The 26941-nt window shown below is 57.0% G+C and overlaps 4 protein-coding genes across 9 annotated transcripts; 2 read left to right on the top strand and 2 right to left on the bottom strand.

The window, feature by feature from the left end:
• The first annotated feature begins 51 nt into the window (after positions 1 to 51).
• CLIC3 (chloride intracellular channel 3) lies at positions 52 to 3397 on the top strand. The gene is made up of 6 exons (XM_066201447.1): positions 52 to 132; positions 993 to 1102; positions 1452 to 1577; positions 1710 to 1816; positions 2140 to 2315; positions 2654 to 3397. The coding sequence occupies exons 1-6, from the start codon at positions 97 to 99 to the stop codon at positions 2813 to 2815; spliced, it is 717 nt and encodes a 238-aa protein (XP_066057544.1). The 5' UTR covers positions 52 to 96; the 3' UTR covers positions 2816 to 3397.
• Positions 3398 to 3695: 298 nt separating this feature from the next.
• Positions 3696 to 8193, bottom strand: PAXX (PAXX non-homologous end joining factor). 4 transcript variants are annotated; one of them, XM_066201568.1, is made up of 7 exons: positions 7737 to 8193; positions 6493 to 6553; positions 6330 to 6364; positions 6026 to 6216; positions 5444 to 5521; positions 4915 to 5008; positions 3696 to 4086 (listed from the first exon to the last, which is right to left on the bottom strand). In XM_066201568.1, exons 1-7 carry the CDS (start codon positions 7844 to 7846, stop codon positions 4047 to 4049), a joined length of 609 nt encoding a protein of 202 aa, XP_066057665.1. In that variant the 5' UTR covers positions 7847 to 8193; the 3' UTR covers positions 3696 to 4046. The 4 variants fall into 4 exon arrangements, with proteins under 4 accessions (XP_066057665.1, XP_066057666.1, XP_066057668.1 ...); XM_066201569.1 differs by lacking the exon at positions 7737 to 8193 and adding an exon at positions 6647 to 6744 and having other exon boundaries at positions 5444 to 5524; XM_066201571.1 differs by lacking the exon at positions 7737 to 8193 and adding an exon at positions 6647 to 6744.
• TMEM141 (transmembrane protein 141) lies at positions 6758 to 8495 on the top strand. 2 transcript variants are annotated; one of them, XM_066201572.1, is made up of 5 exons: positions 6758 to 6863; positions 6962 to 7028; positions 7140 to 7223; positions 7400 to 7531; positions 8185 to 8495. In XM_066201572.1, the coding sequence occupies exons 1-5, from the start codon at positions 6810 to 6812 to the stop codon at positions 8262 to 8264; spliced, it is 417 nt and encodes a 138-aa protein (XP_066057669.1). In that variant the 5' UTR covers positions 6758 to 6809; the 3' UTR covers positions 8265 to 8495. The 2 variants fall into 2 exon arrangements, with proteins under 2 accessions (XP_066057669.1, XP_066057670.1); XM_066201573.1 differs by lacking the exon at positions 6962 to 7028 and having other exon boundaries at positions 6768 to 6863; positions 7380 to 7531.
• A 1551-nt stretch (positions 8496 to 10046) lies between these two features.
• Positions 10047 to 20851, bottom strand: ENTPD2 (ectonucleoside triphosphate diphosphohydrolase 2). 2 transcript variants are annotated; one of them, XM_066201565.1, is made up of 9 exons: positions 20520 to 20850; positions 15177 to 15294; positions 14543 to 14693; positions 13781 to 13940; positions 13461 to 13688; positions 12874 to 13140; positions 12553 to 12672; positions 12147 to 12281; positions 10047 to 11151 (listed from the first exon to the last, which is right to left on the bottom strand). In XM_066201565.1, the coding sequence occupies exons 1-9, from the start codon at positions 20628 to 20630 to the stop codon at positions 10951 to 10953; spliced, it is 1491 nt and encodes a 496-aa protein (XP_066057662.1). In that variant the 5' UTR covers positions 20631 to 20850; the 3' UTR covers positions 10047 to 10950. The 2 variants fall into 2 exon arrangements, with proteins under 2 accessions (XP_066057662.1, XP_066057663.1); XM_066201566.1 differs by lacking the exon at positions 12874 to 13140 and having other exon boundaries at positions 20520 to 20851.
• Between the last annotated feature and the right edge of the window lie 6090 nt (positions 20852 to 26941).

Below are 26941 nucleotides of genomic sequence, written 5' to 3'. Positions count from 1 at the left end.
GTGCACCCCGCGGAGGAATGTGGGCTGGGAGGGGCCGTGTTTTCTGCTGGGGCACTCAGGGTGCAGCCAGCAGTGCACCAGCAGCTACCACACAGCATGGCTGAGAAACCCCAAATCCAGCTCTTCATCAAGGTGAGGGGGGTTCTGAGGGAAGTGCCCCAGGCCAGTGAGTAGCCCTGGCAACCAACCCTGGCTGTGCTGTGGTGGGGTGGCTGGGCTGCCCCTTCCCACTGCACTGCCCAGATGTGGGGCACTGGGCAGGCAGGGGGGGCAGATAGTGGGCAGGGGGTCAGGTACCGGGTGTGCAGTGGGGCTGACAACAGGCAGCAGCCAGGTGGGGGGACAGGCAGTGGGCAGCTCCGGCTCTTCTCCAGGGAGCACTGCTTTCTGCTTCCTGCTCTGCAGGCACAGGGGCTGTGGGGGCTAAACCTGAGGAGGTTGGACCAGGTTCCTCCACGAAAGCAGCCCAGCCCCACAGCATCTGCCTGCACCTGCCAGGCCCTTCCCAGCCACTGCTTGGCCGGGGCAGTCTGTGTCTCTGCAGGGCAGGGTAGGGCTCACTTGGGATTGTGGCTGGGTTTTTGACAGGACCACCAACCACAATATCACTGTCACCTTCCTCTGACACATCTTTGCTGCTAGACTTCCCCGGCCACAGCCACCCCTGCTCCCACTACTACTCTCAAGCCCTTGTGCCATTGGCACTGTGAGGCCGGCACAGCCTGGAGGTGCTTGTCCCCAGAGGGTGCCGGGGCCAGCACTTGCTGTGCCATGTGGTTGCTCTGGGGTGTGGCACTGAAGCTCTGGGAGCAGGCAGTGGCCAGGAGCTGGCGCCTTGCCTGGCATAGCAGGTGCTATGGACTGCAGCACAGCTTCCCAAGCTGGGCTGGGGCATGTGGTCTATCATCTTCACCCTGTACCCTCTGGGGCTGCCCCCACTGGGGCCATTGCCAGGGTGAAAGGGCAGCTGAGCTCTTCTTCTGTGCCCACAGGCAAGTGAGGACGGGGAGAGCGTGGGGCACTGCCCCTTCTGCCAGCGGCTCTTCATGGTGCTGCTGCTCAAAGGGGTGCCCTTCACCCTCACCACTGTGGATGTGAAGAGGTGAGTGGTGGCCCCCTCCCAAGGGGTGCCAGCCCTGGGGTCAGGATCATGTGCAGGGTGGGGGGTTGGTAGGTCCCCAGCATTTTGGGAAGGGATGTGAAGGGTGGGCACTATGGGATGCACGGAGCCTTTTGTACCTCCCCAGGTGACCATTGGTGCTTGGTGGAGGTTGGCAGGTATTTCCTTGGGCGCACACTGAGGCAGGAGGGGTCTGAAGGCACCACCTTGTGCACTGGCCCCCCAGAACTCCCTTTATTTGGGACATGTGCATAATACAAACACTCACACACACAGTGCCCTGCAGAACCCTGGACGTGCCAGGCATCAGCAGTGTACCCATCTCCCACAGGGCACTGGACGTGCTGAAGGACTTCGCACCAGGTGCCCAGCTGCCCATCCTCCTCTATAACGGCGAGCCCAAGACCGACACCATCACCATTGAGGAGTTCCTGGAAGACCAGCTAGGCCCGCCCATGTCAGTGGCTGGTGCTGCCTTGAGAGGAGGAAGGGGCACCCCAAGGGGCAGGACAAGCTGAGGGATGAGGCAGCCGACAGATGAGTCTGTCAGCCTCTGCTACCTGCCTCAGCTGTGCCCATGTCCCCACAGGTGCCCCAGTCTGGTCCCACAGTACCCAGAGTCAAACCTGGCTGGGAATGACATTTTCCACAAGTTCTCTGCCTTTATCAAGAACCCAGTACCTGCCCAGGATGAGGGTGAGGAGCCGGTGGGGGAGCACCCCATGCAACTTCTCGGGTGCCACACCCCAAAACCTAGCCTGGTCACACTGAGCTTTCCCAGTCCCCCCACCCAGTCCACAGTCAGGTCTGTCCAGGCACTGCCCTCCCTACGTGGGCCAGTGTAGCTGTGCCAGGTCTCTGTGGGAGGACAGAGGTTGGTGCCAGCCTGAGGCAGGTGGGAAGAAGCTGACAGGTGCTACCTGGACACGGGGCTGGGCTGGCTGGCAGAAGGCCACAGCAGAGCAGGGGCCCCATGCCCACAGCAGGGCTGTACCATGACCTGGCTACCCTCCCTGCAGCACTGCAGCGGAGCCTGCTGCGGGCCTTGCTGAAGCTGGATGAGTACCTGAGTGCCCCTCTGGAGCACGAGCTGGCCCAGAACCCCTGCCTCCGGGCCTCCCAGCGCCGTTTCCTTGATGGAAATCACCTCACATTGGCTGACTGCAACCTGCTGCCCAAGCTCAACATTGTTCAGGTAAGCCACAGGCAATCTAGTTCCATGCCCTTCTCCTTTCCCTGGCATCCCCAAGCCCTCACTTTCCTCTTGGTGCCTACAGCAAGCCCCTACTTCTTTCCCAGTTGTTCTCTCAGTTCTGTGCCCCTCTGCATCCCTCTCCCCAGGAGCCCTGCCCAGCACAGTGCCCTCCCACACATCCCACTCCTCTCTGCATCCCCTCCTGAGTGCCAGCCCTTGACTGTGCAGTGTCAGGGTTGTCCCTGGCTCCTTGCCACCCTTCCCAACTGGTGCTTGCCTTGGTGGTAGAGCTCTCCTCGACACAGTGTCAGGCAAGTCTCCCCCATTTGTGCCTGCAGGTTGTGTGCCAGCACTACCGCCGCTTTGGGATCCCCAAGGACCTGCAGGGTGTGTGGCGGTATCTCAACAGTGCCAGTGAAACCAAGGAGTTCAAATACACCTGCCCCAATAGCCAGGAGATTGTACAAGCCTATCGTTCCGTGGTCCGGGCACTGCAGTGAGCTGGGCACGTGCCCTGGTGGGTGCAGGGCCAAAGCTGGGGTCTGGCAGGAGGTCAGCCCACCCTGCCTCTGCCTGCAGGGGCTCAGGAGACCTGTGCCCCTCACATCCAAATTCCCTCCACTGGCACCCAGGTGCTGGTAGCAATCTGCAGTGCATTGAGCTCCTCTTGTGCCACCCACCCTTCCTCACAACCAGGACAAGCTCTGTGACCCCTTGAGCATCAGTATGAGAGCAAGGGGGCACAGCCAGGGCACCATCAGTGGCAAAGCTGTGCCCAGCTGAGGGCAGAGGCAGAGCTGGGGATGACAAGCTGCCCTGCAGCCACTTGCATAGGCACACTGTGCCACCCACCTGGGCAGCAGGCACCACAGGGTGTGCCTCCCTCACACATGCACCTGGTGAGGGGACCTGGCATAGCCATAGAGACCTAGGAACAGAGATGGAGGAGGATGGCACAGGCAATGGGCAGAGGTCAGTTCCCCCCAGAACTCACAATTGGGAAGCTCTCAACAGACTTGGGGGTTGTGAAGCGGGGAAAGCTCAAGCTAAGCTTCAGAGTTCCTGAAAATAAATAAAAGCTTTACAAGCAAGACCAGTGTGAGTCTGGAGTGACTACCCCAGCAGCTCCTCCCTCACAAGGCTTTGTACTGACCTCCTCATCCTCTCCCAGTGCCCAGCAAGGCAGAACGTACCCTTCCAGCTCCCCAGAAGGGTTGGCCAGGCTCTAACCACACATCCATCAGTCCATTTGCAAAAAGCTGGCAGGGAAGAGAACTTCTCTGAGGCCCAGACCTCCGGGTTCAGCTGAAACAGGCCCAAGGCTTCCTGAGAAATGGAGAGGTAGAATAGACAGGCACACCCTGGGAGACCAGCTGGCTAAAAACACCTTTATTGGCAAGAATTCTGCAAAGCACAGGTGATCTTTCCATTCCACGGTATCAAAGCTCCATCCAAACACTACCAGTTAATGGTAAGTGAGGTCAAGGAGCTGGTCCCTGCCAGCAGGGAAGAGCTGCAGGGGAAAAACTCACCATGCTGGTGTCCCCTCTGCTCCATCTGTCCCCCCCAAAGGCCCTGCCCCTACCCCAGCTGAGGGGTGGCTGCCAGATACTACTGGCTCTGTTGTCTCCCTGGGTCGAGGACCCTCAGCAGGTCCAGAATAACAGGGACACCTCCTTGTTCAGACACAGGGGTCCATACTGCTGTCATCAGGGCACAGGACAGCACCCATCAGGAGTCCTCAAAATTCACTCCCGATGACACCTTCTTGCTGAAAGGAGGTGGAGTGTAAGAACATCCGCGGACGGCAGGGAGAAGGAATTCTGCTGACCTGAGATATTCTAGAATACGTGGTTTTATTGCATGGGTCGTGGGTAAAAAGGGCCTTGCCTTCAGCCACCAGCCTCGGCTGAAGGGAAGTCCCAGAGAGAGCGGGAGAATGATCAAGGGGGCAAAAGCTGAGAGAGAAGGGAGTGAGGGAGCAAGGAAAAAGAGAGAGAAGGGATATGAGATAAGAGAGTGAAAGAGCAGAGGTAAGAGCGAGCCGGGATCAGAGCAGAAGAGGTAAGAGATAAGAGAGGTAAGAGCAGAGCGAAGAGAGCGAGGTCCTTATTACAATGCATTATATCTCCTTTTGTGATGAATATTCTAATTTACAGTGACCAACCAACACAAGACACAAAATCCTATAGAATCTACATATAGCCTATAAGAACTACTACGTTACCATACTATGTTATATTTTAAACTCTAAAAACTACTCTTTAGACTTTCCTGTTTTGCTACATCGACCTTTGGTTCCTTAGCTAGCAGAAAGGTATCATTCCATCAAAAGGGATTCTCCTTCAGCTGGCTAGACTATTGTTTTCAGGTTATACAGTAACTAAGACTCGGTATCCTACAACTCAAAGTAAGCTTCCATTTCTATTTCGATTATAGGTTTCATATTTTCAGAATCTTTTGCTAAACAATCATATTTATAAGGTTTCCCTGATTCAGCTTCCCCAACAGTGGAGGAAACATCAGAGACCTGAACCCTGCCACTTTGGAGCAGAACCCACAGGGTGCCCAGTGAGCAGCACCCAGCCCCAGCACTGACCTTTTGAAACCAGGGTTAATGAGAGATTCTCCGGCGATCTTCCTTTTGGCTGGCAAAGCTGAGCCGGAAGCCCTACTCTTCCTAGGGCTGCGGTCTGCCTCAGTCAGGAACAGGCAGGACACAAGATTACAGGTTACCCAGGAGCTCTGGCAGCCCTGCCAGTCCCTCCAGGGCCAGGGGAGCCTCTGGGAGCCCAGCCTGGCAGGACCAGCAGTCACCAGAGTGTAAGAAAGGGCCAAACTCAGCCTCCTCTCCCAAAAGGAGACATGGATCCACCAGAGCCTCCAGTCTGGAAGCACAGGAAAGCCTGCCTTCCTTCTGAGGCTGGCAATGCCCACCCAGCCTTTGACCTGAGCATCCCAGACACCCTGAGAGCCACCACACTAAGCCCTGCCCCGTGGCTGCCAGCAGCCACAGCAGAGGGTGCTCAGAGTGTCCTGGAAAGCACATGGATACAGGACCAGGAGACTCCACGGAGGAGAAGACAAAAGATTGCGGGACCAGGGCAGGTGCCCTTGGCAGTGCCTACCTGGCAGAAAGAGCTGCTGGCTCCGGGCAGTGTTCTTCTCAGGGCTGCAGGAACGTCTAAATGCTAACGTCTCCGCTGCTACTGAGACAGGAGCCAGAGACAAAGCTTGTGACAATACCCCCCAATTCCGCATGCAGCACTTCAAGTCTCCCCAGCGAGCTCCCTCCACAGCCAAACTGAGCCCCATTCTTCTCTCAGCGCTTTCATCCAAACTGCTGCTGCTCCAAAATCTTCCCAGACCCCTCAGACGCTGTAAGGTGACTCCCACATTCAGGATGCTGGTGTGGTGCTGGCCATAAGGGCTGTGTTTCCACAAAGAGACATACCACTGTGTCCTCTTCTGCCTGCGGGGGTCTGGTGCAGACCTTGGCCAGCTTTGAGAACGGGCCAGCCCGAACAGGGAAGTGACGGGGAGCAGCTCCTCTGTTGGCCCACTGGGACCGGTGAGAAGAAACCATCTGGGGTGAAACCCTCTCCTGCTGCTGCTTAGCTCGGGCACCTAGGGCACTTTAGGTGGGGGTGACGATCCCATGAAGGTGGCAGGTGCCGCTAGCCCTCCCCTCTTCTAAACCCACCACGGACCTTCCAGGCGCCTCTCCAGGCTCTCGATGCAGCCGGCCATGCCGAAGACCAGCGCCTGCAGCTGGCTACGCGCCTCGGCGGCGGGCAGCTGGGCGAGGGCCAGGGATGGGCACCGCGGATCCTCCGGCAGCCGCAGCGTGGCCGAACCCGGGGCAAGGCTCAGCGCGGCGGCCCCGTGACCCAAGGCGGCCCTGCGGGGAGCGGGCATGAGGGGAGCGGGAGAAGAGGGGGAGCCCCGGGCGAGGTGGGGCCTAGGGTGGGGGGGAGCCCGTAGCGAAGGACGTCCCAGGGCGGCGGCACCCACCTGAGCATCGCGCCGTGCTCCTCCGCCGGGCACCGCTGCGGAGGGAGAGGAGAAGAGCGCGTCCAACACGGTTAGCCTGGGTCAAGATCCATCCCTGCCCCACCGGCACTCCGGGTCTCAGGCCCGGGCTCTCCGGCCGCCCCCTGCGCCCCCCGGTACATACACAGCCAAGCGCCGGGCAGCCGCCGAGCTCCCCGGCCCAGACCTCCATCGCGTCGGTCACACTGTGGGAGGAAGCAGCTCAGGCCGGGGCTGCTCGACCCCCGCGCGGCCCCGTGCCCGCCCCGCACCTGCTCCTTTTCCCGCCCCGCTCTCACTAGACGGTGCCGTCGGGTCCGCAGTAGCAGAGGAATCGGCCCGTCCCGGCTTGGAGCAGATGAAAGGGCCCTGCCGGTTCCGCCATGGCCGCGGCGGAAGGGGCGGGCCACAGGCGGCCGGGAGGGCCGTGTCCTGCCCGGGGCCGGGCCTGGCAGCTCCGCCATGGTGAACCTGGGCGTGCGGCGGGTGGAGGATGATGTGGCCGCCAAGCACCCGGTGCGCTCTGCGGGGGACGAGCTGGGGGGCATGGGGGTGCGGAGGGGGGGGCCGGGGTCAGGGAGCCGGGTGGGCCTCCGACTGACGCGTCCCCGCAGGCGCTGCAGCAGTACGCGGCCTGCCAGTCTCACGCCTTCATGAAGGGCATCGGCAGCTTCCTGGCAGGTACGGGCCGGTCCAGCCACCCCGGCATCCTCCGGGCTGTCCTTGGCCGCTCCCCGGGGGCTGCGGGGACGTCCCGGCCGTGTCCGGTAACCCCGGCCCCTGTCTCGGCAGGCAGCGGGGCCGCCTTCGCAGTGCAGAAGCTGCTGCGGCAGACGCTGCCGTACAGCCCGCAGTGGAGCCTGCTGCTGGCTGCTGGTAAGTGCCCAACCCGAGCGGTACAGAGGGGTGTTCGCCATTGTTACGGGGGCTTGTCTCTGGCTCCAGCCACCTCCCTGTGCCCCGGCCCCCAGGGCTCAGGAGGGTTCGCGGCAGCAGGCGCGGTCCCCACCAAGGTGCTGCTGGCACTCCCAGGAGCACCTCGGCCGCCCCAGCTGCAGGGTCCCTCGGAAGCTACATGGTAACCAGAGCTGAGACGCAGAAATGTTCCAACTTCTGGATTTACCTGGAGACAGGCAAGTCCCCACAGGAGCTCGCCGTGACTGGTGGGGTGTCTCAGCCCACAGGTACAGTCATAACTTCCTACTGCTTTCCCTGAGCTTGTCGTGGTGCCTGGTTCTGCCCTGCTGCAGTAATTACTTTGCTGTTCCTGTCTTGTAAATAAGCTGGTGACTGTGTCATTATGTAAATCTCATTATATAAGTCCCACAACTGGCACCCTACAGCCAAGGGGTGGGAGCAAGAGCACCCATGGTGGGTGGAGCACCTTACCTGGTTTCACGCCTCCCCTGTCCCTCTGTGCACCTGGCACAGTGGGTTCCTGAGCAGGGCTGGTGATGTGGGCTGGGTGTACTTGCTGCTGCTTCCTGCCCTGCCTGCATTGGGTATTCATGAGAGCCAGCACAAAAGGCTCATTTGCTGGAAGAGGAAGGAGAAGGCAAGGGATGGAGAGAGTAACTGAGATGTGGAGGGATTTGCTGCTCAGTAGGGTGGGCAGAACGCTAGGGCCATCAAGACAGGTGCTGCTGGACAATTCTCATGGCTGCTCGCTGCTGTCTCCCACACATACCTTAACTCCCAAAGCTAGACCAACTTGAAGAGGCTTTACGTGCTTCCCCATGGCTCTGTGGTTCTTTGCCCACCTTTGGTAAATTCACCACGGTGAATTTCACCAGTGTAGTTGGAACAGGTCCAAGGAACTTGTACTTTCTTGTTGCAGAAAACCTCGCCAGTGCAGAGGGCAGGGACGGCGCTGCAACACTGGTGAGGAGGAACAGGTACGGTGACGTGGTGGAGTAGCCAGCAGAGCATAGCGTGCTGTGCCCATGTCCTGCTTCACCCCCTCCTGCCTACCCAACCTGACAATGCCCATGCTGCCTGTAAGGATTGTGGTCTTGGTGACACTGCTGGAAAGCTCAGAGGACTTAATCCTGCAGTGAGAGTGTGGTGGAGGCACCTCACAGATTGCTGCTGTCTGCCTGATGGCCTTTGCACATTGCACTGGGGGTACAATAAAAGTTGCGAGCTGAAGGCACTTGTTGTGGATGATGTGAAGGACAGAGTAGGTGGTGAATGTCAACCTGAGGCAACCTCTGCAGTGAATGTTGGAGCAGAGAGCTCTGGTCCCTCTGTGGTAATGCAGTGACAGTCAGCACCTGGATTGCTCTGAGATGGCTACAGGCACAGACAAGGCTGGGCTAAGTTGTGAGGGCAGAGCTGTTGCTGTGTTCCCTATGTTTCCTGAGCCCAGCAGTCCCTATGTCCCTTCCACCGCAGCAGCAAGGCTTTTCATACCTACCTGAACAGGCCTGAGCTGAACCCCACAGCTGGGTGGCCTCTGGGTTGTCCTCTTCCCCTGTAACAGGGGTGACCATGTGCCCAGGGCCCCTCTCTGCAGTGCTCACTTGCCACTGGCTAGTCCCAGATTGCCTGTCCAGATTTGTAACTACTTGGCAAGGTAATGGTACTGCCTCAAATCCCATGCACACAGTGGAGCATGTGGGGTTTTTCCATGTTAGACTCCAAGTCTTGACTCGGTAAATTGTCTGCTCTTGGTGGATTTCCATCTCTGATTCAGCTGCAGCGGAATTCCTTAGAAGAGGAAACCCAGCTTGAATTCTGGGAGCTGCCCCGATTCTTAGAGCAGCATTTCTGTGTCAGGAACCAGAAGTGCCTTCTCCGTGTGAGATACGTAGACAGGCCCTGAACCTCACCACAGGAGGGAGTCCCTGTGCTGAGGAGATGAGGAGCTTGGGGAGGAAACTGGGCTTAGGGGTTCACAGCATCATCTGAACTGGAATCAGGTTTGCCCTGTGCAGAGAGATGGGGAGCAGCCAGTGGAAGAGCTGAAAGCAAAGTGCTGCAGGGAACAGGTGTGTTAAGTCAAGCATGGTATTCCAGGAGTTCAGCTGGAGTGAGGAAGGGTGCTGGGAAGCGAGCAAACCCACGGAGCAGAGTTGGTGCTGCCAGCAGGATCAAAGAGGGCAGTGAGAAACTGCAGGTCCCTACAGCCACTCCTCTCCAGTGTTCATGCATCGTGCAGGGCAGGGAGAGGCTTCTCAAAGGATTGGAGTGCTGGGACCAGTCCCAGGCAGCTGCCAAGCACTGTGATGTGTGTCCTGGTGTCTCTGAGCTGCCAGTGAGTGCAGCAGCAAATGTGAGCTGCTTTGCTGCCACCCTTGAGCACCAATGCTGGACCCTGGCAGTGGAAGCTGCTGGCAGGTTGTTTGCTGGGGGCTGTGACAGTGAGGGACAGCTTGAGCTGCCTGCTCCCGCATTTGGAGTGACTGCACCTCCAGCACTCGGGAAACATGAGCTTGGTGACTGCGGCTGGCTGGAGCTCCTCCACCTCCAGGTGGGCCTGGGTCTGGAGTGAGGTTTCCAGCCCACCTTGGTCTATTTGAGGTTGTCTCCAGGCTAGTAGAGCGCACAGAGCCGTGATGGTGTCTCAGCATTGGACAGGTTGCAAGGGCTGAGATCTTCAGGCAGAGCCTGACCTGTGGATGTGGCTGAGGGGCTCTGTCCCCGTGGGACAGCCAGACTGAACTGCCTGTTGCTAATCACAAGCCACTGAGCCATAGCAGTGGTTACAAAGGTTTATTTCAGATTATTAAAAAAATCGCAAAACCAAACCTTCTTCATGTTTGTATATCCCTGTTCTTAATCGGAAATGAAGGTGCATCCTCCCAGCTGCCTGGTATGGGGTGATGCTAGGCTCAAATCCCAGCGCAGAGCAAAGCCCCACAATGCGGGAGCCCATCGGCTCTGTGCCAGCATGGCCATGCACCATGGAGCTGCAGCAATCTCTGGCTGTGGCAAAGGCAAGTCTGGCATAGGAACCAGGGGGATAGTGAAGGCACCATGTCTGGGCTGTTGCAGTGGGACCTGGAAGTTGCCAGCTTCCCACATCTGGTTGTTGCTAAGTCCTTAACCAAAGCTGAGGCCAACGGCCAAGGCCAAGACCTTCCTTCAGGAAGGTCAGTGGGGTTTGTGCGTCAGCCAGAAAGACAGCATGGGCTTTGGGTGATGCCCAGAGCTCCCCAGGAGGCAGGCGTGATGCTCCAGGGACAGGCTAGCAATGTCAGCTATAAGGACTAGTGTGAGTAATATTCCCCATTCATACACATACACATGAAAATGAATCCTGTTATTGCATGGGCTCATTGGCCCAGTTCAGCTCAGCTCTGGTGGCAAAAAGATGTCCTAGCTCTGAATGCCCCATTCCCAAGCCTGCTCCAGGGTCCATCCCTGAGTAGTGCTGGGAAACATTTAAGCCCTTCTATCAGGGCCAGCGATCATCTTCTGTCCTTCTTTTCCTGCAGTTTGAGGGCAAGGGGAGGGCAAAAGGAACAGTTCTCCTTCTGGGATGGTGTCAGGCTTGGAGGAGGACATTGAGCATGTGCCACATAACAAGCATTCAGACTGTGGAGCTCCAGCAGGTAGGATGGTGCTGGTCCTGCAGATATGGCCCACCCTGTCCCTGCCATCAGATTATGCTGGACTTGCTGTGCCGGAGCAGGCAGATGGCAGTCACCAGGGATGTCAGGGTGGTGACCACAAAGAGCAGAATGAGGATGACCCAGTAGTTGTACAACATGCTTTTGTGGGAGGAGGGCTTCTCTGCCGGGATCATGTTGGTGAGGTTCAGCATGTAGCCCAGGGCCCAGCCAATGGAGGTTTCTCCTGCCTGTTGAAATATCATGGTGTGGTCACCACCCAGCCAGCCCAGCTGCATGACCCTCAGGACACCTTAGAATCATGGAATCATTGAAGTTGGAAAAGACATCTAAGATCATGGCGTCCAATCACTAACACCAGCACTGCCAAGGCCACCACTTAGCCATGTCCCCAAGTGCCCTGGTTGTGTTTTAAATCCCTCCAGGGACAGTAACTACCACATCCGTGGGCAGGCTGTTCCAATGCCTGACCACACTTTCCATGGAGGAATTTCTCCTAAAATCCAACTGAAACTTCCCCTGGCACAACTTGAGGCCATTTCCTCATCCTGTCACATGTTACCTGGGAGAAGAGACTAACCCCCACCTGGCTACAGCCTCCTGTCAGGGTGTTGTAGAGAGTGAGAAGATCCCCCTTGAGCTTCCTTTTCTCCAGGCTGAGCCCCCGCAGCTCCTTTAGCTGCTCCTCGTAAGACTTGTGCTTCAGACCCTTCAGGGCCTGTCTCAGTGTCAGCCCAAGGAAGAAGAGTGTGGGGGAGCCCACAGCCCCCTGAGCCTCTGCTTGCCCACAAGTCCAGCCAGCCCAGGAACAGAGCAGTGATCATCCTGTGCCAAACTGGGCACATCCCCTGGAGTAAAACCTTGTGCACTTAAGCCAGTCCTGAGCTCGTTGCACATCCCATGGTACGTGCAGGCAAAAGTGAGATGCCACCCTGAGGTAACTTTCCAAAAAGCCTCAGCAAAGCATTGTTTGGGATGGCTGGTGTCTTGAGGGCCAAGGAAGGGCTGAAGGACCTGACCCTGTAACTGCCCCACAGCCAGCTCAGATCATTTGTTTCCATCCCCCAGCAGATCCCTCAAAACCCGAGAGTTCTATCCTGTTCACTGAGATCTTCCTTGATTCTGTTTGGCTCTTTTTCTGTGTGGGATCATCTCTCCTGCAGGGTTCTTTGGCCTAACTCCAAAGAGATCCCATGGGATGGGGATGTATTTTGGTGCTACCCACCTTCTTCTGGAAGGCAATGTTGGGGAAGGAGTGGTTGTTGAAGCTGTAGCCTTTGGTGGTGAGCAAATACACAAATGTGCTGACAGCGCAGTAATCTGGCAGCCTCTTCTCCAGCTTGGGGGCTTTCTGGAGCAGCTGGGTGGGATGCACAGAGTGAAAGAGAAGAGGGGTCAAGCCAGCAATGGCCAGGCTTGTGTCTATGGCCTGAAGCTCAGGGTGGTTACATCTGTGAGGCCAAGGCTGCCCATACCCACCTGAGCCCAGTCCCGTGCAGGAGCCATCAATTGCCTTCCCCCTACTCCATTGGTGCCAGGAAACCCAGTGACCTCCAATGGCTTCTCTCAAAGCCTGGGTGATACCCCACATGAAGCAGCCCCCTCCTTCCCATGATGCCCAGAGAGCCCACCTCACTCCAGCTGGTGGCACAGATAGTGTCTGCAGCATCCTTCAGGTCACTTGGCAGGTGCACACGTCTTCCCATCATAGTCTGGATGAAGTCCACCGTGTAGAAGAAGGCAGAGAAGGCCTGATGGAGGGAAAGGAGCAACTGTTGGTCAGGCTGGGAGCAAACTCTCACCATGAGCAGACTCTCAGGTGTGTGGTGGGCACCAACAACCACTGTTGCACAGCTGGGGGCCTGGCTTTGCTGCCACATGGTGCTGGGGAGCCGGGGACAACCTCCCCAGCTAGCAGCTGTGTCACCACCCTCCTCCATGCCAGGACTTACAATGAAGTTTCCTGAAACCTCCGGCTGGAAAACACCATCAAAGGAGCAGCGGGAGAAGGAGCAGCTGATGAAGTCAAAGAGCTTGCTCACATGCAGAGTGCAGAGGTTCCCATTCCCGGTGCCAACCAAGGTAACAGTGGTGTTGAGGGCGAGGCTTGGCCTCTCCTTCTGCGTGCAGGGGCTGTCATAGATGCTGCTCAGCAACAGGCTCTTGTTGTAGCCCATAGGCCAGCAGGGATGGGACACAGTTTGTTGGTAGCTCTCAGCCTGCCAGAGGAGGGACACATGGGGTGCATGAGCTGTGCCATAGCCACAGCTCCCCTGGAGCTTGAGCAGTGAGACAAAGAGCAGTTGCCAGAAGTGTCTCAAAATGGCTTAGGGTGTCTTGCCTCTAGCCAAGGGCTGCATTACCTCATGGAGATGGTGGGAGAAAGCCCTGGGAACACAAGAGAGGGTTGGGGGCAAAACCCAAGTTGGCTGGTAAAGGTGTGCAGCTGATCCAGGGCTGAGGGACAGTGTAAATACTGGGGTGAGGGCATAACTGTGGGGTCATGACAGTCAGCATCCACATCAAACACACATAGTACCTGGAGGAGCTTGGAAAGTAGCCTCTTGAGGACCTGGTCCCTCCCATAGCAGAGAAAGCTGTGTGTGTACACTTTGTATGCCTGGCCATACAGCTTCAGCATCACCTCGTTTCTGGGATTTTCAATCCTGTCCCTGGTTTCAAAGGTGATCTGGGTGGAAGCGCCCCCGAAGTCCATGGCCCCCAGGGTCTTCTTCTGAGGCTGGATCCATTCTCCAAGCCATCCACGCTGAGACAAGGAGGACAAGAGCAGGCATAAGTGTATGATAAGCTGCCCAGCCACCACAGCCATCCCATTGGATGTCAATATCCCCTGCCTACCTTGATGAAGTTCTCCAGGAGATAGTTCGCAGTGATCCAGCCAAAGACCCCTTCCTCTTCCCCTGACAGGATCTTTGCTCCCCGGAAATCAAAGGGGTACATCTTCAGCTTGGCTGCTACAGCTCTGAGGACAGCATCTGACACCTGTGGGTCCGCGATGCTGTGGGCCAAGTGAGAGGGCAGTGTGACAGGACTGCCACAGTGCTGCAGAGCCCTCCCTGTCCCAACAGCCTGTGGGAGCCAGCACTGCCATAGCCAGGCCCAGGAGAGAGGTGAGCCCTTGCCTGGGTACCCATAGGCATGTCCCCAAAAAACACCAGCTAATTCCCTTTGTCTCTGCTGGAGGAGGCAGGTGGCAGGAATGAAGTGTGCTCCCTCCTGCCTGGGGTGAGTGAGGGGAGCACTACTCCTCCCCTGTGTGCTTTTTGAGGGGTGATTATTCTCACTGTGTCCCATCAGGCTGACAGTGGGTGCAAGGGATTTTCCTCCTAGCATCCAAAAAATCTGGGTGGGTTGTCCTGGCTCTGGTCCCCCACCAGCCCCTTTCCACTAGTGCTGTGCTGGCTGTGCCCTGCAGAGCATATCCTGCTCTGAAAGGCAGGACCCCTTCTTGGAGGGGACACAACACTGGGCAGCTGGGTGCTGAAGAAATTTGCCCAGCAAAGGGGCAACACTTCAGCCATCCTTCACCACCTCTGCCCCTGCTGTGTGTGGGAAGCTGGCATGTCACAGTGGCACAACAGGGTCCCCCTGAGCACTCACTTGAGCAGGCGCATGCCAGCCGTGGCACCCAGGTATAGCGGGGTGCTCGCGTACTTCTCCTTGGGCACATCTCTCAGGGCCTGGTTCAGGCAGTGCTCCAGGCTTCTCCCGGCCGCTGGAGGGTTCGAGCTGTAGCTGGAGATGCCAGGACCTGTGAAGAGGAAACAATATTGCTCCCTGCTGGTGAAGGCATGATGCTCAGTGGGAAGATGCCTGGTGAGCAGCTTTGCCCCTTCCAGGCTTTCCAAAATGTTTTCTGTGGGCATGGAGCCAATCCAGGGTCCAGCCACATCTCCCTGCCCACTGCTGGCTGACAGTCTGGGAAGGGTTGATAAATAGAGAGAAAAACCGACCCTGGCTCCTCACTGGGGTAGGCAGGGAGCTGGATTATTCCCTGGTGGTTCAGTACCTGCCAGGAAAAGTTAAACCACAAGCATGCATGGCTACAAGCCTTGGGGGGAGTTGGGAGATGTTTTAGGAATAGAGCTGAACCCTTCAGAACACGTCACTACACCAGTGAATACAGAGGGAGGCAGCTGAGCATGGAAGGGGCACTCATACCATGCTGCCTTGCCACAGGCATGCAACAGACACCGCCACCAACTCCCAGCCCCGGGCCAGGGCCAGACCTTACCTTCCACATCACACATGCCGTGCTCGCTGACCACCCCAGTGTCATTCTCCTTGTCTGCAGGCCATGTGTAGATGAACATGGCAGTGTGGGAGGACCCAGCGTCCAGCACGATGCCATACTGCAGGGGGAAGGTAATGGGTGAGGCCTGGAGGCTGAAGGTTCCCTGGCTGCTCCAGCCCTTACCAAGGGAAAGCACTGGGGCTCAGTGCACAATCACTCCTACGCCATCAGTGCCCAGCAGCTCCAGACCATCGGCTGGCAGAGGCAGGCTTTGCTAAGCCCCGCCTGGCACTGCCAGGCCCACATCTGCCCAAACAGGGCACTGCCTGGGATATGACTGGGAGTGGGATACTGGCCATTCTGAGATGCTATTTGGAACAGCACAGGGACTCTGGCTTTTTGGGTAAGGGGACCCCCCTTGAGTGCAGCCCAAGGGTCTCTTGCCCCCACTGCAGGTTACCATCACTCCTGGCTGCCTGTTAGCCATGCTAGCAAGTCCCTGGGACCGGTGGTGGGGAGGGACACCTGAAATGGCTCCTCGGGATGCTCTTGGCCAAAGAAGGGCAGTCAGGCCCCTCATCCCTCCTGCCCTTGTATGGCTTGGCCATTCTCTGGCTATAAATAACCCTATTCCTTCTGCCAAACAAGGTTACCCAGCTCCCAGGGAGGGGACACCATACATGCTGCCTGCAGCACCCCAGGGTGGACCCCTCTGGCTGACCCCTGCTGCCCATGGGGCTTGGGGCTGCCCATGCTGGCCCCTGCTGTGCCCCCTCAGGGCTGTGAGTATGGGGGGAAAGCAAGGCAGGACTCAGCACCACCCCAGCTGAGCATCTCTAGGGTGAAGCCATCTAAGGCTTAAACTTCCTATGAGCCTCTGTCTGCTCCTGCCCTACCCAGACTTGATAGAGCCAAGGGCTGGAGTAGGCAGCTCCTCTCCCTGCCTGGCTCTGGAAGCCATCCCAGCCCTGCCTGCCGTGGGTGCCCCATGCCACTCCTGTCCCTATCACCTGGTTTTCACCAGCTCAGGCAACAGAAGTGTCAGGGCAGAGGCAGGGACACCTGATATCCCCACTTATAGGTAGCCCCAATTACACCGTGAACCCATGGCCCTGAACCAGTGGTACCTCCTGCTCCCTCAGGGGACCGTCTCACATGGGTGACCCTCCCAGACTCACCCAGCGATTTGCTCATGCCCTGGGCCAAAAGCTACAAGCCAACAGAGAATCCCCCTCTGTGGCCAAGCTGGAGCAGTGATGCAGCTTCAGCTCCTGACAAACACTGCAAAGAGGAGGAAGGAGGGTGACAACTCCCCCCAACACCCCTCCCCAACCTCCTGTGCTGGGTGTTGGGATGAGTGCTCTGGTCAGGCTTAGAGGGCTCTCAATGCCTCTCTGCATGTGGCACCCCAGTCCATTCTCGCCAGGGCAACCTCTGCAGTGCCTGCCCACGCTGGAGTACCGTGGTCACCCCTGTGTCCCCAGATGAGCAGTCACCGACCAGGCACCGGGGACTCTGAGGAAGTCCAGCCTCAGGGGACCCTCTGTCCACCTCAGTGGCACATGTGCCCATGCATCCTGTAACCACCATGCAGATGTCTCCGGTTTTCTCACAAGGCACCACATTACCCCAAGTATCACCTGAAGTGACACCAGCAGGAGCAGGGTGATGAGGCTGTCCCCAAAGGGAAAACATTGATAGGTCATCCCCAAACCCAGGGCTGAGCACAGCAGAGACCCTGGGAGTAGTCTCCAGCCTGGAGATGCCATGGAGGGGCTGAAGTCCACAGAGAGGGACAAGGTTGGAGACAGGGATATCTACTTGGTGGCAAGGGCTGAGAGATGCTGGAGTATGAGACAATAAGGATGACCTGCAGTGCCAGGGATACCTAGTACCGCCCACGAAGAATGGGGTCAGCCTGGGAGGGGGATGCTGGCGATGCCAGACTCACCCCATGGCAGGAAGGGACATGGCCACAGGGCGGGCTCCGGGGTGAGCAGGAGGAGACCCACCACCTGTGACAGGGAGAAGGCTGGTTCACAGAGTTTCTTCCTGCCTTCAGCGGGGCTGGCTCGGCTGTGCCCCACTTCTCACCCCATGGAGAGCTGGTACCAGGGTGCATTCGTGGGGGTACATACCTGGAGTGGAGTTGCACATGTAGAGAGGTGCACACATGTATGTGCACATGCATGGATGCACACGCATGTATGTGTGCATATGGTGTACATGCTGCAGGAGTATGCGTGTTTGTGTGTGTGTGCATGGGCATACAAAGGTGTATGCAAATTTAGGTGTGGAGGTTAGGTATGTGGGGGTGCTTGCCTGTGGGTGTGCACAGGTGAGGTGTACATGCACAGAGGTGTGCCAATGTTGTGTGCACATGGGTGCACATGTCTGTGCATGCATGCATTTAGGAGGGGCATGTACATGGGTGTGCGTGGGCACATGTGCATGCCCAGGGAAGTGCAGGCAGTGAGAGGCAGCATGGAGCCTGAACCCAGGGCAAGGGCCATGCAGAGGTGACATGTTCGGGTGACAGTGGCACCGCTGGGGCAGGATGCAGAACTGGCTGCCCCATGTAGGCACATCCTAGTGCCCTTTGCTGCCAACACCTGTGGGCCAGGGTGGGGGTCTCTCTTCTTGGACCCCCAGCCCATTGCCACCAAGTATGGAGTGGTGGGTGAGGGGCATCCCAGGGATCCCCCAGCCATGGCGGTGGCAGCAGCAGTGCTTGACCGGGCTGAAGTGAGGTGTTGCAACACAATGGCACTACCACTGCAGAGAGTGCCTGGCCATCTGCTGTGACAGCTCACCCATAGCCACTCTGGCATGAGAGGAGCCACCACAGCCTCGTGCCAGCCCCTCCTGGGGGCACAGGGTTTGGCACCCCAGCCTGTCCCTGTGCAGAAGCTGTCCTCACCTGGCAGTGATAAGCAGGGCAGCCTAGTATGTTCCCAGTGAAGAAGGAATGTCATCTCCAGTCCCAATGAGCCAGTATTCACACAGAAATCATGAATGGGGTCACCTACAGTGGTGTGCAGAGGTGCGAGCCCCTGGCTCCAGATCCTGTCCCTGTTTTGCCTTCTGTCCCTGCCCAGACCCTGGGCTTTGGTGTTGGACCCACTGCATTCCCCAGAGCAGAGTGCACTGCCATGTGGGTCTGAGTCGTGGCTGAGCCGTGGGCATGGGCAGGTGGGCTCTAGGGGACCTACAGGTGGGAAGCCCCAGGAGGGAGGATAAAAGCCTCAGCATGTTTGCCTGCTGGCGCCCAGGTCTTTAGCAGGGCCTCATGCATGTGGGACAGTCTCCAACACCAGCATCTCCTGCAGGCACAGGGATTTTTCTAACAGAACTCCCTGACCAGACTCTGGTGATGCTGCAGGCGGGGGGGGGACACAGAGGAGTCCCCGCTGTGGCCCCACACTGGGACAGTTTTCCAATGCCAGCCTTATCTCTGCCACCTCCTGGGTCACCCATGGTCCCAACAGCTTTGCCGCAATGCAACATCACTCAGCCCAGCCCCAGTCAGGGCTGCTCAATCCTAAAGCCCCTGCAGAGGGGACACAGAGGACAATGATGTTCCCAAAGGCCATGGGTAGAGCTTGTAATTCCTGATCAGTGTATGGCTCTGCTCAGGGGAGGAGGCAGATGCAGACATTTGGAATGCCCCATGTGCCTGACACTGTGCCCTATGGCCATGCCCAGGACTCCAGTCCCCATCCCACAGGCTCTCCAAGTTGCCCCATGTTGTATTAGCCACATATGCCCCCACACCATTTCTGTCCTCCCACCATTCTGCCTCTCTCAAGGGTAGTGAGGTCATGCAGTGCCCATGTTTGCAGTGAGTTGCGACAGGTTTCCTTCCTGCTGCAGTAGCCATAGCAGCCACAGGACATAGAAATTGCCAGAGATACATTGGAAGACATGCCGAGGGTCTCCCATAGCAGGACTGACCTCTAAACCACATGGGCATCTTTTGGGCTGAGTTAAAATAACACAAAGTTCTGCATTCTCAAAATAGCACTGAGCTTTATGCGAAAGCAACTCCTCAGCACCTTCCCGGTGCCAGCCCCATGGGAACAGGCACTGCTGGACACTAGTGCACACACCATGCTGGACCTCACAGCACTTGGGAAGTCCTGGAACCCTGAGTTCCCTGGGCCAGGCCTTGTGCCGAGCAGGGCCAGGACCCAGGCAGGTGTTCAGGGGTGCTTGGCCCAAAACGGCAACACTGCCTACAGACTAGAAGGTGCTACCACTCAGAGAGAGAAAAAGTACCAAAAAAAGCACAAGAAAAAGGGTTTCTGGGAATTCATTTCATTTAAAACCAAAGGTCTATCTTGGAATCAGAAAGAAGAAAGGCTTTCCAGGCTGATCCAAGTGCTACATATGGGGTCATGTAACCAATCTAAGAGAAAAAATCCACTTTGAAACCAGCTTGGCACTGCCCAAGATGCCCCAGCATGTGGCAACGGGTGGCAAAGAAAGGCGTCACAGAGAAGGAGTTAATAATGGGTAGTTATACTAAGAGCAAAAAGGGTCATCTTGGCTAAGCCAGCTCGTCCTCTCATTCTAGTCTTCATTACATCTGACAAACCCAGAGAGAAGGCAGTGGCACATCTGGCATGCAGGCTAGCTCAGAAAGTTTCCAAGTAAATTGCCTGGGATGAGAAAAAGGGGGGTTTTGATGAGCTGCTTTTCAGGACAAGAGCCTGGGAGTATTGTAAAACAAAAGACTTGGGCTACAAAAGGAGTACTTGGCCAACAAAAAACTGTTCGGGAACTTCTTTCATCATCTGAATTTACAATGAAAAAAGGAAATAAAAAAAAGCAGCTTGTTTTCAAAGGAAAGTGCATTTGTCACCCAGCAGCACTGGCTCAGGAGATGCAGTGGAGCCCGGGGAGATGCTGGGGTGTGCAGGGGAGCCCTGGCCTAGGCAGAGCCGCAGCAGCAGATGCTGACTCGGCTGTTCTGGCCTGGGGGGCCGCTATCTTTCAGTGTGTCCAACAGATTCCCCTCCCAAAACGCACGTCCGAAGGCACAAGGGATGGGCGGCCGAGGGTGCTGCAGCCGCGGGGTCCCGCAGCGGAGGTGCCACACAACGGGTCCCGCTACTGGGGCAGCCCCGTCCCTGCGCTCCCGGCAGCGGCTGCTCCCCGCGACCCGCCCCGCAGATGAGGGACCCGTCAGCCCCGGCGCCTCCCGGGACGCTGGGGATCCTCTGATGCCGGCGTCTCTCCCGCACACCGGGAATGCCATACGGCGAGGTGCCCACGGCAGCCGAGGACCTCCCGGTGCCCGCCACCACTCCGCGCCCGGTGCCCCCGCACCGGCCCCCTCACCTTCAAACCCGGCGGGCCCCGTGTGTCCCCAGAGCCAAGGAGGAGGAGGAGGATGCCCAGTAGGCAGCCGAGGGCCAGGAGCAGGAGCAGGGCGGCCAGGCGGCGGGCCATGGCGGAGCAGGGCAGGTGAGTGGCTCGGCAGCCGCGCCGGCGGCTCCTGCCGCTCCTCCTCCCCCGCCTCCTCCTCGGCCGCCTCTCCCGGCTGAGTCACCGCCGCCCCGGCCCACCCGGGCGGGACACCGGGCTCCGTGGCACTGCGCGGGGCGGCCCTGGGCTGCGAATCCTGCGGCTGCTCCGGACTCGGACTCAGATCTTCCTGCCCCCTCTGCCCCGGGACCAGACCGATCTGCCTCCCCCAGGCCACGGGCCTTTTGCCCGGGATCAGCCCCAGCCCGGCCCCTCAGGCACCGCTCCGGCTCCAGAACCAGCTTTGTCCCTGGAGCATCACCGTTACTTGGAGGGCTCAGCCCAATCCTGTCCCTCCTCCCTGGGCACAGCCAGGGATCAGCCCCACCTACCCCTCCGGGCATGGTCCTTGACCCCAGGCTCAACCCCATCCTGCCCCCGCCCTGGGGCTTAGCCCTTAGATGGGTTCAGTGGGACGTGGGAACATCCTTAGACACAGAAAAGCTCCAAGAACCTCTCATCTACGATGAATAACGACTGTGGCTGTGTTCCTGCTCTTAATCATCACAAGAACTTCGTGACAGCCCTGAGGAGCCCAGATGCATATTGAGGCTGTTTTCAATATGGTCACAAGTGAATAATGTGATGCATTTGCATAGGGAGCAGCGAGCCAAAGGAGATTGGGCTCCTTCCTCTGAGAAGGACATTTGCAGCTCGCTTACACAGTGGGATACAACAGTGAACAAAATAATAAACAAGGAGAGAAGGCTGGACGACGTGCCTCCCAGAGCTGCTGGGCTGCAGGCTGACGGTCACACCGTCACACAGAGGCTGTGAGCTGAGGCTCCTCATGCCTGCCTCACTTCTCAACATGTTTTGAAGCAAGAGATTTCCTGCCGCTCACAGTCATGCTCGTGGACCCATGCTCTCCACACATCGCACCAGCACTGGACCTTCTGCAGAGCTTCCTGCCCATTACTGTGGTATTGGGGCACAGAGGTTTTCACGGGGCTAAGCCTTTGCCCAGGACTTGTTGTGCAGGAGCCCCCAGCCCTGATGCGCCACTCCACTGTGCAGGTTCTGCTGCTGGAGGTCCCACAGGGGACAAGCTCCAGTGCTGTCCCCAAAGCAGTGACTGGCAGCAGAGTCTGGGGAAGAAAATGGCTAAAAAATAAATAGGGGCACAGAGAGTCACCCTCACCCTGGCAGTGCCCATCACTGTGTTTTCTCTGCAGAACTGCTGTGTTCAATCTGTGAGTCTGTTTGCAGGGGTTCACCTCACTTCAATTCATTAAGAATATAACCCTGGAAAATCCATGTCAATCTATTTCAAGACATTAATATATTAATTTCTGTGAAAAAAAATATTCCCTTTTGGTACTGATTATGCCACAGGAGAAAAAAAGTCTTGTCCCTGAGGCTCAGCACAGCATCATTTACCCTACCCTTCTGCCTCCCCAGGCTGACTCTTCTCAAGTTTCTATGGGAAAAATACTTGTGTATTCTTGACTCTTCATGCTTGACTCACTTCACCTTCTGAGGCACTCATCTGCCATCCTCTACAGTGCAGCCGCACCAGGGATTACCACAGAGATCTTTTCTGGATTGCACTTAATCCTTTTCTCAAACCTCCTGCTTCACCTTTAGACGGACAAACAATGAGGTCTTCAAAGACTGAAAAGGAACAAAAAAATCTATTTTCTGGATGGTAAGGAGCAGAAACAGGGTTGGGGAGCCCTGTGGGAGTAGGGATGGTCCATTTGCTCCTCATCCTTCTTTTGGTTTTGGGGACTTTGGAGGAAGTTCCTATCTGGTCCTCGGTGTGGTGGGACCCATCCTGGGAGATGTGAGTATCCTCCGTACCTTGGTTTGCACAGACTTGGCCATCCTATTCCCCGGCTGTTCATGAGTGGCTTTGAAAGGGGGGCTGGCATTCCTTCCCTCCCAATGGGAGGCTGCACCTCCTCTTCATGGGGTCACTTTTGCCCCCCTATTTCCAGCCCCAAGGGAGCAGGAGGTGTGAGCTGAGGTCTGAGGGAGCCTGTGCCAAACCCTGGTGTCCCAGGATAGTCGACGTCCAGGGCAAACAGGAAGGCACCAAAAGCTTGGACATGCTGGGGTAGAAATACTCCCATTCCCAGGGGAATGTCAGCCAGGCAAACACATGTATAGACAGAGAAATACCCAAATACCCCATGTCGGTACATTCAGGTGAGGAGCACCCCAACACAGCTGTCTGAGCTCATCCCAGCCAGGGTTGGGCACTGCCAGCTGCTGCCCCACTAAAGGGGCGGGGGGGGAGGGGGTGCGGTTCATGTAATTTCTTCTTTCCCACGTAGCCCTGTCAAGGCATCACAGGCTGGAGAGCAGGGCACCGAGGGTGGCAGTGCCTCTGCCCATGGTGTGTGGGCAGCCCCAGTTCCTTCATAGGGAACCCAGCCATGTCTCTGGGGAGGAGCAGGTGTCTGTGCAGAGGTGGGTGCCCCAGGTGGGCAGTGCTGGAGCTCCAGGCACAAGAAAGTTCCGTGGGAAAGAAACAAGTGAGAGGTAGGGGAAGGTTTTCTCTGCCGTGGAAGTTGAAGCAGGCAACTTGCTCCAACGGCAGGAGGTGAGAGCAGCCTTGTCTGAGGAAACAGGGATGTGGATTTTGGGCACCAACAAAGAAAGGTAAGAACAGATGTCACCTCTGCAGGACTCAGTTGTGAAGCATACCATCTTCCCAAATGATCAGGTTCAATGAGCAAGTGGCTATGTGGGGAGCCAGCCCAGCACAGCCTGGTTGCCCTGCTACACTACCACTCTGCCACCTCTCCACTTGCCACGTTGTTACCTGTCTGCCTGCCACCCTGCTTGCCATCTGTCTGCCTGCCAGCATCTCATCTCTGTCATCTCTGTTCCCCTCCACAGCGCTGGTCTCCATACGTTCATCCTGCCTTGACCATTCACAGGGACAGAGGCATGCCGTGAATTTTTAGGGAACTGCTTTGGTAGTGGGAGGGACAAATCCCCTCAGCATAACCAGATATGAAAATGGCATTGAAACCTGAAATAACCAGACAATCCATCAGATGCAGGAGCAGGGTTTGCTGTGAGACAGCAATAAGTTTCCCCCAATTTAATGCAAATTTTTCATAATTACAGCTTATTTCAACACCATGATGGGGCCATAACAAAAAGGGACCAGGTTAACCTGTGAGATCAGGCAGGTGCTGATCTCTCTGCTGCTCAGTGACAGGACCTGAGGCAACAGCAAGAAGTTGTGTCAGTGGAAGTTAAGTCTGGGTATCAGGAAAAAGTTCTTCCCCCAGAGGGTGCTGGGCACTGCCCAGGCTTCCCAGGGAATGGGCACGGCCCCGAGGCTGCCAGAGCTCCAGGAGCCTTTGGACAGCGCTGCCAGGGATGCACAGGCTGGGATTGTTGGGGGGTCTGTGCAGGGCCAGAACTTGGACTCCATGACCTTGGAGGTATTTTCCAACCTTAATGATTCTGTGATTCTGTAATCCTTGTGGGTCCCTTCCACTGAGGACCTTCTATGGTTCTATCATTCTTTGCGGCATGGGACAGGAGCCCAGAGGAAGGGATGGATGTCCCAGGCAAAGGGAAACCAGCTCAGGAGCCCCAACTCCCTACTGTGCTGGTGTCTTTGGCTCATCCCATACCTGGATAAACACAGAGAGCTTAATCCCAGGTAAAACTGGATGAGGATGTGTCACCAGCATGCCTGAGGCACCTGAGGACTCTTGTCTGTATTTCCACATCCCCTGCAGCTGGTGTGGATATGGGCTTCAGCTCAGTGACTCAGGAAGCCACGGCCTCTCTTCAAGGAGAGGCACAGGCACAGATTCCCCAGGAAAGATAGGGCATGCTGGCACCCATCCCAGCTGGGTGGAAACGCTTGTCCCCACCACGGAGCAGGGGAAATAATCCCTGGGGGCAGAGTGGAAGGTGACTACAAAGAAGAGAAAGTGGGGGGTGTATTAGTCACTCAGCAGTGCAGGGGACCGCCACTTCCCCAGACAAAGGAAAGAAGTTTTCTAATCCATCTCTTCCAACAAAAGCCTCTGAGGTGCGGCCACCTGGGTGAGGGTTGCAGGGTTGAATGAGGGATCAAAGGAGACTCTGGAGCAGGAGAACGAACTCACTGGTGGCTCTGAGAGGTGGGGTTTGCTGGTTGTGGGACTCAGGGCTGCTCACTGGCTTTGGAAAAGCTGGATGAGCACACCTGGGAGCACTGGTGGGCGGCCCTGCAGCTCCCATATGTGGTTGGGTAATAACAGGAAGAACACAATGAGCCTGTAGACTCTGCAACAGGCTGGGGTCCAAAAGGAGGGGTTAGGGACAGAGTTCTTTGCTCCCATCTGTGAGCTCCTCAGTCAACAGCAAGTGCAGGAGACCATTCAATCCAGAAGCATTCAACAGCTTTGGGACTGGCCCAGTGCGGGCCAGCCCTGAGCAATGCACAAACAATCCCACAGCACACTCCAGAGCACAACACTGATCTCAGCCCTGGCAGAAGCCCCAGAGGTCCTGACCTGCTCCTGAGGGAGCACTGGAAGCCAGGTGGGGTTCCTCTGTATAAGCACCCAGACCAAGAACCAGCAGGGACAGAGAGGGGCAGGCTGGAGAGCAGCCTAGTCCCTGTAGCAGCCAGAAGGACATTTGGGAAAGCATGAGGCTGCAGAGGTGTTCCCAGAAGGAGCACAGTCCCCATCTGCCTCTGCAGCACAGACTGAGGAATACGGGCAGGGACTTGTTCCTTTGGTCTCAGGTTGTGCTGAGGCTGCTGGCGCACCCGTACACAGGCTATGGGAGCAATCCCCCAGCCCTGTTCTCAATCCAAATCCCACTCCCATTCCCAATCTCAGCTCTGCCTGGGAGCTGCAGTGGAGGCACAGACAGATGGAGGAATGGGAACCTGCTCCCAGTCCCCAAGGCTCTGTGACTCCAGTCAGGACCTGGACTGACGTACCCTGGGACTCAGCTGACACATCAGGTGCATTTTTTGGCAAGTGCAGGCCAATGCAGGCCACTGTGCAAGCCCAGAGGTCTTTCTTCGTCAGGGACCTCCAGGCAGGGTGAATCCTGCACCTTGGATGTCTAGGCTTCCCCAGCTGCTGGGGCTGACTATCTCCCCAGTATCTCATTGCCTTGCATGGAGGAGTCACAATATTCTGTGTGGGGTATCACGAAACCTCCCATCTGCCTGTCCTGCTGTTGGGTATATCCCACAGTCCAGCAGAGATATGTGAACCTGGAGCCAGAAAGATGCTTTTGCTTAGGTGCACTTACCCACATCTCCACCTGCACGAAGCTGGAGTCAGACAGGAGGGGAGTGGAAGCAAGGACCTGTCAGGAATTTCTGGGGATGCCCACACCAGTCCCAGCACTGAGTAAGGCCATGTACACACACATGTGAGGCATTTTGGGGTGGTTTTGAGTGTGGCCAGTGAAGATGCAAATCCAACCAGTGTTTACACTGGTAGAGTAAAACATATGGGAATGCAACAACCTCCCTCAGTCAGGAGAGAGCTACTGACCAAATGCAGCTCCTGCTGGGCCTCTGCATCCTGTGAATGGGAGCCCACTGATGTATTCCAGCCTTGGCTCCAAGCCCAGATCTTGTCCTCCTAGAGGCATTGAAGGTCTGGAAGGATCTCAGTGTATCCAAGGCTATAATCCCCCTGCTGGCAAGGATCCTTGCCTGGAAGGAAAATCAAACCCAAGTACAAATCTCTATTCTTGTCTCACTTTCTAAACCCTTTTTTGTCTCCTGTTTCCCAGGACAGCATCTGTGCGATGCAAGCCCTCAGGGGTTCCATGGGCAGGGATCCCTGTTGTCCTGGCATTGAACCAGCCAGGAAGTAGGTAGCAGAAAAGCCCCACTGGCTTCTCCTGGTTGTCTTGCCAGGAGCCCTCTCCTGCCAAGACAGAGGGCTGGGAAGTATCGAGGCACAGGGCAGCAGCCCCTCAGACTGACAACCCTGTTCCTGGAGCCCTGGCACGACGTCTGACGAGCTCTCTCCCCAAGATCATGACATGAGCCTGTGGATGCTGGCACAGGACACTATACCTGCCAACAGAATATCTGTCCCCGATGCTGTGGCCCCAGGGCAGAGGTGTCTGTGGCACATGGAGGCCCAGGGTCGTGGTCAACATCCTGTTGGCTCCATGCAGCCACTACAGGCTCACGTATCCCTGAGCCTGTGGGACTTGTTGGGCGAACATGAGCAAAGCACATGACATGAAGGAAGGGATCATCACATGGGGATCCTCCCGGGCAGCCTTGTGGCAAGGGG

The sequence above is a fragment of the Chamaea fasciata genome, unplaced genomic scaffold (genome assembly GCF_029207755.1).
Source record: "Chamaea fasciata isolate MVZ Bird 193981 ecotype frontalis unplaced genomic scaffold, bChaFas1.0.hap1 SCAF_20, whole genome shotgun sequence".
Taxonomy (NCBI): domain Eukaryota; kingdom Metazoa; phylum Chordata; class Aves; order Passeriformes; family Sylviidae; genus Chamaea; species Chamaea fasciata.
This window is presented reverse-complemented; position numbering and strand designations above follow the sequence as displayed.